The following is a 12081-nucleotide window of genomic DNA, read 5'->3' on the forward strand; positions in this document are numbered from 1 at the left end:
AGTATTCGCATTTTACGTTTTTCAACCATTTATGCTAGACTTAGGACCTTCATATTTTACCCAGAAAAACTTTATGATATAATATAATAAAACAATACGGTAAATTTCATTAAGATCGGTTCAATAGATTTTGCAAAATAAATTTTGCAATCCAGCTTTCGCAAAAAAAATCATTTTTTCAAAATGTTGCAGGACTGAACATAAAGCAGATAGCAAGTTAAGTATTTTCTGTATACTGTAATACCGTAATACTGTAATATTGGGCGCGTTCACCAGATGCAAACGTTGGCAATCAGTTTGCGCTTTATGGTTCTGAACGACTTGCTAAAGTCAAACATGTTTGGAAAGCGGTCGCCATTTTTGCAAACATAAGATATTTAAGTTGAACTTTGCAAACGTGTTGAAATGTGGCGGGAATTTAAATTGTATATATTGTAAAATATATTGATAAGGGTTTTATATATAAAATAAAGGCTACTGAAGACATTCTGCTACGTTATTATCTATTAAATAAATTTTCCTTTTTTCCTTTAATAAAAAAAAATAAATTCAAAAACGTATTTATTGAGAAAATTTATTTTAGGTTACGTTCAAACCAAGCAAGCAAAATGTCAAATTTTAACCTAAACAACCAACCGTTCAGTTCGCTGTCAACAAGTTTAGAATCAAAGCGCAAACATTTGTGAATGTGTTTGCATCTGGTGAACGCAGTCATTGTACCTTTCATTTGCAATTTGCAAAATTAAAAGCGGTTATGTATCAATTCGTCAGGAATTTTTTTAAATAAACATTAATTTTTGGTGCTACGCACAGGACAACGGTGTTCGATTCACACAAGTTGATTTCCACCAAAATTTCTTCCAATCTCTATCTAATATATTATTTTCTTGCTCTATATTTTCTTGTATTTTAATATTTGAATTCCATAAAAATCAAACTAATTTGATTATTGTTTGTGAAATATTGTTTAAACAATTGCATATGTCTAAAAATAATAAATTTTTATTCTCTAAGTTAAAATATATGTACAAAGAAAGTTTTTGCTAAAAAAAGTGTTATTACAAAGGACAGAGTATGTGTTTTTATTTTGCAATAAACAAATTTATTTATTTATATCGAAATGTAGTAAAAATTAAACTTTATCAATCATTATCAAAGGTCATTGGAATGCCCAATCACAGCAAACGTATCCGCTGTCCTGTGCGTAGCACCAAAAATTAATGTTTATTTAAAAAAATTCTTGACGTCGGTGTAGTTAATCGATTTTAATTTTGCAAATTGCAAATGAAAGGTACAGTAATCTTCTACATGTAAAAAAATATTCAACTTGCTGACTGCTTTATTTTCAGTCCTGCAACCTTTTGAAGAAATGAATTTTTTTGCGAAAGCTGGATTGCAAAATTTATTTTGCAAAATCTTTTATATCGATCTTAATGAATTTTACAGTGTTGTTTTACTATATCATAAAGTTTTTCTGGGTGAAATATGAAAGTCCTAAGTGTAGCATAAATGGTCTAAAAACGTAAAAGGCGAATACTTGTTTTTTATGGTTTTTTCGCAATTATTGCTATTTTGCAACAAGGGTGACAATTTTTAAAATTTCTAACCAATCCTGTATTGTAGAAAATTTAATTACGCCAGTTTTATGTTAGTACAACTTTTCTCGAAAATTAATACTTTTAAAGTTATAATCAAAAAACCAAAAAAAAAATCGAATTTTTCCTTCATTTTTTGACATTTTGAATATTTAAACAATGTTCCGGACCTATTTGAGTGGGAGAATAACTTAAATATTATTATATGAGTTATTTTCAAGCAATTTCTGCAAAAAAATATGAGTCACCTCTCAACATCCAAATGTACTAACACTTTTACAGATGCTTCCTGGTCTAAAATCTAAGTCAGCTTCCGAAACCACCTCAAACAAAAAAGAATTGCCGAAAAAAAAAACAAAAATCACAGATATTAACAGAAACGCCTAAAAGGGAAAACCTTGAGATGGAAATTTAAAAAAGAAAAGAAAAGCAATACCGTTTAAACAAGCGTCAAAATAGAAAAAGGGGCAAAGAGAAAACCACGAAATTGAGAAAAAGGTACAAAAAGGAAGATTTTTGAAAACAGCAGTTCCGAAATATTTTAAAAAGTGAACTGTCAGATGCTGAAAGTGATGATGTCAGAAGAAAATAACTTTTGTGTATTATGTGGTGATGGTGAAAATGGTAGCAAAAGACGAGTATGGAACCTGTTCGATATGTTGTCAATGGGCTCATACCATGTGTACAGGAGAGGATAGTCCAGAAGGATATATTTGTGACTTCTTCGATGCTCAGATTTTTTAAAATATATCTGTAACTTGGTTTCTTACCTTTTTCCGTATATTTGCTTGTTCCTTTAATATTGATATTTAATAAACCACATTATCAGAGGACATTTTTAAGTTCTATTATTGCGCACATTTATCTGACATATGCGCACCATTAGCCGAATACCTAGAGTAACTATGCGCGTTACACTAATTGGTAATTTTGCCGTTTGCTATTCTACTGTTCAACCATTCATTGAATGCGGTCTCTACCAATATACCTGGGCCCTTGAAGTAAACTGCTCGTCAAAAGTTAGGGATATGGAATATTATGCTCATTTTCATAGTTGATTTTTTCGTGAACAGATTAACGGATTCCGCTATTTTTTTGTATTATTTTAGATTTTTCTTTAGTATTTACACAGGTATGCAAACGTTTGCTGAAACTTCTTTTTTGTACTTATACTGGGTGGAAGAAAAGAAATATTTTTCTTATGTTAAGTTTGTGCCACCCTGTAGGCAGGACGACGTACAAATATTAGTATACATCGAAATCGTATTGTAGTCTAATGTTTTGTGAACATTTTCTTTTTTGAATGTCCTTGATATATTTAGAAACAAAGAAGATAGGTGGTTTTATTCTTTAACAGGTGTTTTAATTGAAACAAAACTAAATTAACAATAAAAAATAGCAGTTAACAAAACTTTAAAAACAGAAAGGAACATAAGATAAACAATTCTTATCGACACCTATAAGAGTTATTTGTCGACCAGGTAAGCGGTATGCACAGCGTAATATAAGAGAGACAAGATTGTTTAATGGAGGCCCTGTGATGTTTTGGGGCGGAAATTTCCCTTAGAATAAATACAGATTTGGTGTCTACTTGGAGGCTCTTTAAATAGCGAGAGGAACATTACACATATTTTTTTCTTTAAACACTCTGTTCCTTTCGCACTATATATGTAGAAACTAATTTCATCTTAGTGGTATGACAAGACATGGCCTTTTCGCGTATCGCATGTCGTCAGTAAAAACACATACTAAAGAATAAAACCGTCTAGTTTCTTTGTTATTAAAGATATCAGAGAAATTAAAAAAATAAAATATTCGCAAAATATGAGACTACAACATAATACTGATGTATACCTACCTTTGCCTCTTTTCCTCCCTACAAGGCGTCTCAAACTTCTGTTTCGGTTAAAACACATGTTAAACTACAAAACCTTCTATTTTCTTTGTTTCTAAATATCAGGGACATTCAAAAAGCAAAATGTTCACAAAACATAAGGCTATAATTAGATTCTGATGAATACTCACATTTGTACCTGGTCCCCCCTACAGGGCGTCTCAAACTTAACATAAGAAACACATGTCTTTTCTTCCACCCGGTATAAGTACAAAAAAGAAGTTTGAGTAAACCGTTGCACAACTGTGTAAATACTAAAGAAAAATCTAAAATAATAAAAAAAAATTAGTGGAACCCGTTAATCTGTTCTCAAAAAAATCAGCTATGAAAATGAGCATAATTTTCTATATCCCTAACTTTTGACGAGCAGTTTATATCTCCAAATAAGTTAGAAACTGAGATGTTTCAAGTTTTTGCAATATCCTGAATTTGCCTTAGGTGCGCACCAATAGCCGACTCTCCCCTACTAATAATGTATAAATTTTTGAACAGTACTTACATTAACAGTAACATTTAGACTGGATCGTGGATCCAACATTCTGACTTGTGAGTCATTCGAAGCAACTATGTGAAACGATATATCTTGATCATAATCATAGGTAAGATTTCCTATAACCGATAAATCACCGGACGTCTCATCAACCTCAAAATATTTGGAAAGGGTCTGGTTTTCGGAATAGAAATGGTAATAGATAGGAAGTCCTCCTTTCGTGTTCTCATACTCAGCCTGTTCTTCCAAAGGTTTCGCAGGTTGTGTTGTATTGAATTCAACAAATGATACACTCCAGTCACTATTTTGAAAGATCGGCTGAGCGTCGTTGTTGAGGAAAACTATACTTATATTTGCTGATGTCGAGTAACCTGCTTCACCTTCCTGTTCTGCTCCATCCTTAACACTGGCTGTAATAGTTAGCTGAAAATTGAGCAAAGATTAAAATTTTATACCTAAGTAAATAAGCGGTATCGAGGCTGTCAACGATAGTATTTATGGTTTAAGACCTAGTAACGTTACCGGGAAACTATTTTTTAAGACAGCTGATTCTTTCATATATTGTTCCCTATGCTTCCTTGAACACCGTACCGGCCATCTGGCTGCTGATACAGGTTGCGTTCATTACTTCGCAGCACACCTGTACAGGTAAATACAAAATCAGAGTGATTGATTAGTGTGATAAACATTAATAGATCCGCTATAGTAATAGGCCGGTCCAAATAGTAATGTTGAATCAAGGCCGGTCCAGTCTCTGATATTTCTAAGCCATGAAATCTGGCGCCTACCGGGACCCCGTTTTCCTTCAATCGTACCCTGGATGATCAGTTGCGCGAGGCGGTACTTTTCGTTTCTCATTATGTGTCCCAGTTAGCTAACTTTTCTGACTTTAATGATTTTCAGCAGTTCCCTATATGTACCTATTCTCCTCGAACATCTTCGTTGGTGGTGTGGGTTATCCAAGGTATTTTCAAGATTCTTCTATAAAGCCAGAGTTCAAAGGCTTCTAACTTGTTCATCAGTGTTGTGTTGACTGTGCAGGCCTCCGTTCTATACAAAAGTATTGACCACACATAGCAATGCAGAAAACGACATCTAAGGCTGATACTAATGCTACTGTTAAAAAATAAGCTTTTCATTTTGATAAACCCTTGTCGGGCTATCTCTATTCTCGCCCTTACTTCCTGTTTATAATCAAGTTGATTGTTGAACCAGCAACCAAGATATTTGTATTGGCTTACGTATTCAAGCTGTTGGTGTTTCACATATATTGGAAGAGGTAAACTTTTGTTCCTTGATATATTCATAACTTTGGTTTTTGGCAGTATTGATCTTCATCCCCATTTTTTCACAACTTTCAGTAACCCTATCCAACAGTATCTGCAGACTATTGTCCAAATCAGTCATTAATACTGTGTCATCTGCGTAGCGGACGTTATTTACTCTTTGACCGTTTATCCTGATTCCTTCTAAAGAGTGCGATAAAGCGTTCGCAAATATTACCTCGTAAATATATCCATAATAGATAGCAATAAAAGTTAATAACAAAACTTGTAGCCAACTTTGAGCTTCACATTAAACAATTAGTTAGAATGTTACAGGGTGTTCGATATCATAGTGGCAGACCAAACTTATGTTTTTTTTTTAATGGAACACCCTATATTTTATTTTATATTCGAAATTCTGTTAACTTCTCCATCATAAAAATATAAAGGTTTGTTATGTTATACAGGGTATTTACAAAGTTATAACCAATGTTCTACGAAAATCGTAATACGTTCAGCTCCCTGTATAAATAAAAATAAGCACAACAGCAATGATTTATTGGTGCCATATTTTTTGTTGATTGTCAAAATTTATAAAAATGGTAAATATTGCTAATTTTCTTTACATCGAATACAGGATGAGTCAAAACGCAAGTACATTATTTTCTCAGTAATTTTAAATAGAACACCTTAATTAATAACTTGCTCTGAAAAATGAAAATATCTCGAACACTAACAAATTTAGGCATAGGGAATATTATACAAAAATTAAAGTACGGTAATGATACTTTTCGATGGTGATATAAAATACAGGATGTTCTATTAAAAATTTCTGAGAAAAGAATGTATACTGGCGTTTTGACTCACCCTGTATTCGATATAAGGAAAATTAGCAATATTTAAATTATTACCATTTTTATAAATTTTGACAATCAACAAAAGAATTTAGCACCAATATACCATTGCTGTTGTGCTTATTTTTATTTATACAGGGAGCTGAACTTGTTACGGTTTTCATAAAAAATTGGTTATAACTTTGTAAAAGCCCTATATAACATAACAAACATTTATATTTTTGTTATGGGAAAGTTAAGAGAATTTCGAATATAAAATAAAATATAGGGTGTTCCATTTAAAAAACATAAGTTTGGTTTGCCACTATGTTATCGAATACCCTGTAATATTCGAACTAATTTCATAATGTAAAGCTGAAAGTTGGCTACAATATTTGTTATCAACTTTTATTGCTATCTATTACTAAAGCGGATCTACTGAGCTTTATCACACTCATCAATCACCCTGTATATTGAATTTAAATTATTTTAGGACGAAACATTTTTTGTCATTACTTTTTAAACCACAAAAAATGTCTGGAAATTATAGTTCATATTTCTAATAATGTTTAAAAAGTAATGACAAAATAATTTTTCGTCTTACAATATTTTTAAATTCGATATGTTTACCTGAACAAATGTGCTGCACAGTAATGAACGCATCCTGTATCAGCAGCCAGATGACCAGTACGGTGTTCGAGGAAGCATAGGGAATAATATATTAAAGAACCAGTTGTCTTAAAATATTTTTTTTCCGACGTTGGTCCATTAATATCGTTCTCTAGAACGAGTAATCAGGGACACAGGGTGAAAAACACAACTATTCAAAGCTCAATACAGATCATAGGAAATGCGGATGACCTGGGACTGATAGCACAAGATAAAAAGACTAGGAAAGGCACTTTTAACCCTGGTAAGAGAAGCAAAGACGAGAGGATTAATAATCAATAAGAATAAAACAAAATACCTTATAAACACAAGAGACAATGTAAACAGAATAACAGAAATAAAAATAGGTGAAAATACATTCCAGAGGGTTCCATACGGTGACTGCTTCAAATACCTGGGGGTGATGGTGGACGGCAAATGGAAGGAGTATAGAGATAAACGAAAGAATTAAAGCAAGTAATAAAGTATATTGGAAATATCACCGGCTACTTAAGGACAAAAACCTGAGCGAAAAAACAAAATCAAAAATATATACAGCAGCAAGTAGACCAGTGATAGCATATGGAGCAGAGGTAATGTGCCTTACGAAAAAAGACGAAGAAAAGTTAAGAATAATTCAGAAAAAAAATATGAGAAGAATACATGACACCGTAAAGGCAGAAACAGGAGAATATAGAAAGATGATGAAACATGAAATAATAAATATAACTGAAGGAGAAGATATAGTGAAATTCATTAAAGCACAAATGCTCAGATGGTTTATGCACACACAAAGAAGAGGGGTAGAAGAACTGATCAGGAAGATAAAGAACTGGAAATCAGTAAAAAATAGACCAAAAGAAGACCAAAAATAAGATGGGAAGATCAACTGCTAGACGGCAATATATATCAAAGATGGAAATTGCAAGCTGGAGAGAAAAGAGTCAGGACCGAAGAGAGTGGAGGAAGATAGTAGAGAAGGCAAAAAACATCACAACCTATGAACGATGACCTAAAGGAAACTGCTGACTAATCCACCGCATGAAATGGATTAAAAGAGCTCATAGTATTTGAGCGACCTATACTCTAATAAGAGTGAACGCAGTGAATATTTTGGACTAATGCATTTTCAACAGTAAGCTGACGATATTGTATTTTTCTGATAAAAATAATACTTATAATAATGAGTTATAATATTACCTTATACTTTTTACTTCGTACTAGATCCGAGTTGAAATGTTTGCTGACTTGTAGTTGAGAAACGCACGGCTGTATATGGTCTATCACGAAAATTTTATCATCTTCTAAAAATATAAATCAACGCATTAAGTACATGAATATCTTATTAAACATGACATATACAAATACATAACAGCGGGACAAGCTCTTGTACCGTCCCGTGTCCCGCGCTTTTTTACCTTTTCCGTTCTGCATCCTGTCATGCATCCCGTCCCGCAGCTATTTTTGCTGTCTTTCGCAACCACGATGTTCTGCGGCTCCCTATGCTTCTTTTTCCTTGAATCTCTCCCTGCATAATCTATTGAAGTAAGTTGAATCTCTCTTCACGTGTAATTTGTCCGAGATATTCCAATTATATTGATTTAATGGTATTTAAGTTTTCCACTTGTTTATTCATCTTTTTTAGAACCTCTTTGTTTGTGACGTATTCTGTCCACGATATTTTCAGAATTCTTCTGTACACTCACAGCTCGAATGATTCTAGTTTTTTCATTGATGCAGCATTTAAGGTCCAAGCTTCCATTCCATACAACAAAGTCGAGAAAACGTAGCACCTACAGTTGAGTCCGCGAGTCTTTACCCGTGCGTCATCATTTAAAGCATATGAAATAAGTCGGAAATCTATTTCACGCAACAACAACTGACAGAAAGTGGCTACTGTTCCGATTACAGGTTTTATTATAAAATTTGACGTTATCAAATATATAGAATGTCAAATGTAAGTTTTGCTTCAAAATTTTTGTGCAGAATTACAGTTACATTTGAAGTAGCTTAATAAATTCTATTTTATTATTGATTAATAAATAAATAAACAATTTATAAAAAAATTCAATAACATATTTTATTTTTGTTATTTTATTCACTTTGACGGAGATCTAAACACAATCATTTCTTTACTGTGTGAATGACGTTAGCTTTGTATGTTTTAAATATTAATTGCCAAAATAGAATTATTTACCTTAAAATATCAAAGCCCAATATAAAATTAGTTGTGAAAACAACTGTTTGTGTAATATAAAGAAACTTCAAAACGCAAAAATTCGACAAAAACCTCAAAAAATTTAACTGACTGAGTCTAGATGGTTCATAAAAATAACATGTGTTTTTAATTAATAACAAACGGCAGCTGGTTTGTCATGAGTTTCATGCATGGAAGAGAATGATGCTAGATAAAAAGTATGTGTTTTATCTCGCCAGGTATTAATGACGCACGGGTAAAGACTCGCGGACTCAACTGTAGACAACCTAACTCTTAGCTCCAACTTCAAATATTGCAGAACATTTTTCTCACGTTGTTAAAATTTGCTCTAGCCTTTTCTATTCTGATTTTGATTTCCTGTAAGTAATCTCCTGTGGACTTGATCATTGTTCCAAGTTATGCATATTGGTCAACTCATTCGACATTGGATCCGTTTATGAAGAGATTCTCGTTATCTCTTTGAGTTTTCGATATTCTCATAAACTTTGTCTTCTCGACGTTTATTGTTAGACCATATTCTTGTCCAAACTCCGATATTCTGGTCACCAGCCTCTGAAGATCCCCAATATTTTTGGCTAAGATGACAGTGTCATCCGAATATCTAATGTTGTTAATGGGAACTTAATTTACCTTTATTCTAGCTGTTTCACTCTCAAGAGCTTTTTTCAAGATCTCTTCCGAGTAGGCATTAAAAAGAATTGGCGATAACACGCATCCATGTCTCACTCTACGTCTGACTTCAATTTCCTCTGATAGCTGATCGTTAACACCTACTTTTTCTCGTTCCTTCTAGTATAAATTCGATATAATCCTGAGTGTCATTGTAGTCCTTCTTTAATTTCAGGACATTCAGTAATTATTCATGTCGTACTTTGTCGAACGCTTTATTATAGTCAATGGATATAACTACATATAAATACAACTTACCATAATTAGTCTGCGTATAAGAAAATTTCACATCCCACTTAGAACAGTCCTTCGTTTCACCATCTGTTGCACTAAAATCGGGCAAAGTATTTGAAGTTCCAGTGTTGTTAAACAGTGCCAATGGTTGACCAGGTTGTTGATCCTAAAAATAGTTTAATATTATTTCCCGATTTTTTGTCGCATTTTCCTGGGGAAAACCGAGAACTTTATAAAAAGGTTGGATACTGAACCTGAGAAACATTGCTGGAGATTGTGTAACCAATCTCAATGGAAGGCAGGGTCAGGGCAGATGAGGAAGGGAGATATGGTCGTCCGAAAAGAAGGTTTTGCTACGGACCTGCGATCCATACATAAAAACACAAATGCTACGAAACGAATATTATTGCCTCGGAATAGAACAGATTATCACTACAAACGACGAAAGCTACGGACAAAGAATATTCTATTAGGAACATAGAACGTATTAAGCTGGTACCGACCTGGAATCGCCGTGAGAGCGATAAAGCAACTAGAAGACCTGAGATATAATGTAGTACCTACCCATTAAGAAATGCGTAGGACAGGGTCTGAAATAATAAAAATTAAAGAAAGACTTCTGTGTAAAAGGTATATTTATTAAAACCCCAATAAAGGGCTACATTAAAAGACAGAACGTTTTCGCTCTAAAGAGAGCATCATCAGTGTTCTAAGCCTAAAATAAGTACAACCATAATTAGTGAAGACAAGAGTAAAAAAATTTAAAGGTTGACCAAGATAAAAAATTAGGTTATACTTACAAGCTCTACATGCTAAGCCACCAAAAATACATAGGTTAAAACCCTTAAAACGCCGACCAAAAGTCTTACATTGGCGTGTATTATGTTAAACCCTGGCGATGGGTGAAAATGAAAAAGATATACCTCACAGCATTATATGACTCTACCACGTGTATGTGGGTGGTTGAGTTGATTTCTCTGTCTTCACAAAGAGCATGTCTTCGCAAGAGCAACAGAAATAATACACCAACCGAAGGAGCATTAGAGGATCTTCTTCTTCAGATGCAAATCCACTAATGGATGTTAAAGATTACATTTTCCATTAACTCTCTGTTTCTGGCGATATGTAGCAGAGATTGTATGTCTTTAATCCATGTCCATCAGTGGCGGCCATTGAGGAGCCATGGCACTACCTTATTTTTATACAGAAACATATTTTTTTTTATCTTTAACCGTTTTAATGCCCGTTCATTTTTTTGTGCGAATTTCTTTCCTCTTTATAAATTATATAAAATCTGGCAACGGTGTAGTGTAATACAACCCTCGCCACTCACAGCGGACGGGATGATCGTGCCAAAATCTTAGATGGCTCGCCTGAAAAGAGAAAGATTTTACGGGCATTCTATGTAAGTGACAGAGATTGAGCTATATTACACTTTTAATACACGTTTAAATGAGACTATTCGTGCCTGGCTCGACAAAGAGGATCCAATATTTCTTACTATCATAATAGTGAATAGTGGATCGTAGAACCAAAAAGATTCTCGTACAGGGTAGTACATTATATTTTCGAGTTTCTTTACGCGCTCGCTCGCTCGTTTTTGTATTTATAATTATAACATTTTTAATTATAAATTATCATATTTTTAAATAATTTAAAAATTTTTAGTTTTTAATAAAACCGCAGTTAAATTCAGTATATCGTGATAGTCTAATTAAACACAATGAACAAGAAGTGGATAAGAATCGATATGTTTTAAATAAAATTAAAAATTATATCTATTTGGTTTTGTGGAGCTTTCGAGTTAGTTTTGAAAAATCACGACGAAAAGGAAAATTCAGAAAACAGTGGCATCTTTATGGAACTGTTCAATGTTAGCCGAATTAGACAACGACTTAGGTTCATATTCATAGTTCCAAATCTTTTAAAAGTATGTACCTACCTCAAAACAACACAAAATGAACTCCTTCAGTGCATGTTAGATGTTTATCACGAGGAAATAAGGAAAGAAATTGAAAATTATCTTTGTGTTGCAGTGATTGCCGATAAAACGACAGACATTGCGTCGCTGGTGAATTTCAGTTAGTTATAGTTTTCCGATATTTGTGTAAAAGGCGACAAGTTGAGAGATTTTGGAGATTTTACTTGTTGGACGGACATGATGTCAAATCAATCACTTCTTCTTCTTTGAGTGCCTCTCCTATCGGAGATTGGATATCATTAGGGCGATTCTAA

At 33.3% G+C, this 12081-nt stretch overlaps 1 protein-coding gene across 2 annotated transcripts in view; it reads right to left on the reverse strand.

The window, feature by feature from the left end:
- Positions 1-12081, reverse strand: part of LOC114325122 (cadherin-23) — a 232050-nt gene that overhangs the window by 32470 nt on the left and 187499 nt on the right. For both annotated transcript variants that reach the window (XM_050650944.1, XM_050650945.1), the window contains exons 22-24: positions 9871-10012; positions 7926-8029; positions 3989-4402 (exon numbers count right to left, since the gene is read on the reverse strand). In XM_050650944.1, the coding sequence (XP_050506901.1) occupies positions 3989-4402; positions 7926-8029; positions 9871-10012 (660 nt within the window). The remainder of the gene's footprint in view (positions 1-3988; positions 4403-7925; positions 8030-9870; positions 10013-12081) is intronic.

This window comes from Diabrotica virgifera, chromosome 5 (assembly GCF_917563875.1).
Source record: "Diabrotica virgifera virgifera chromosome 5, PGI_DIABVI_V3a".
In the NCBI taxonomy this organism is placed as follows: domain Eukaryota; kingdom Metazoa; phylum Arthropoda; class Insecta; order Coleoptera; family Chrysomelidae; genus Diabrotica; species Diabrotica virgifera.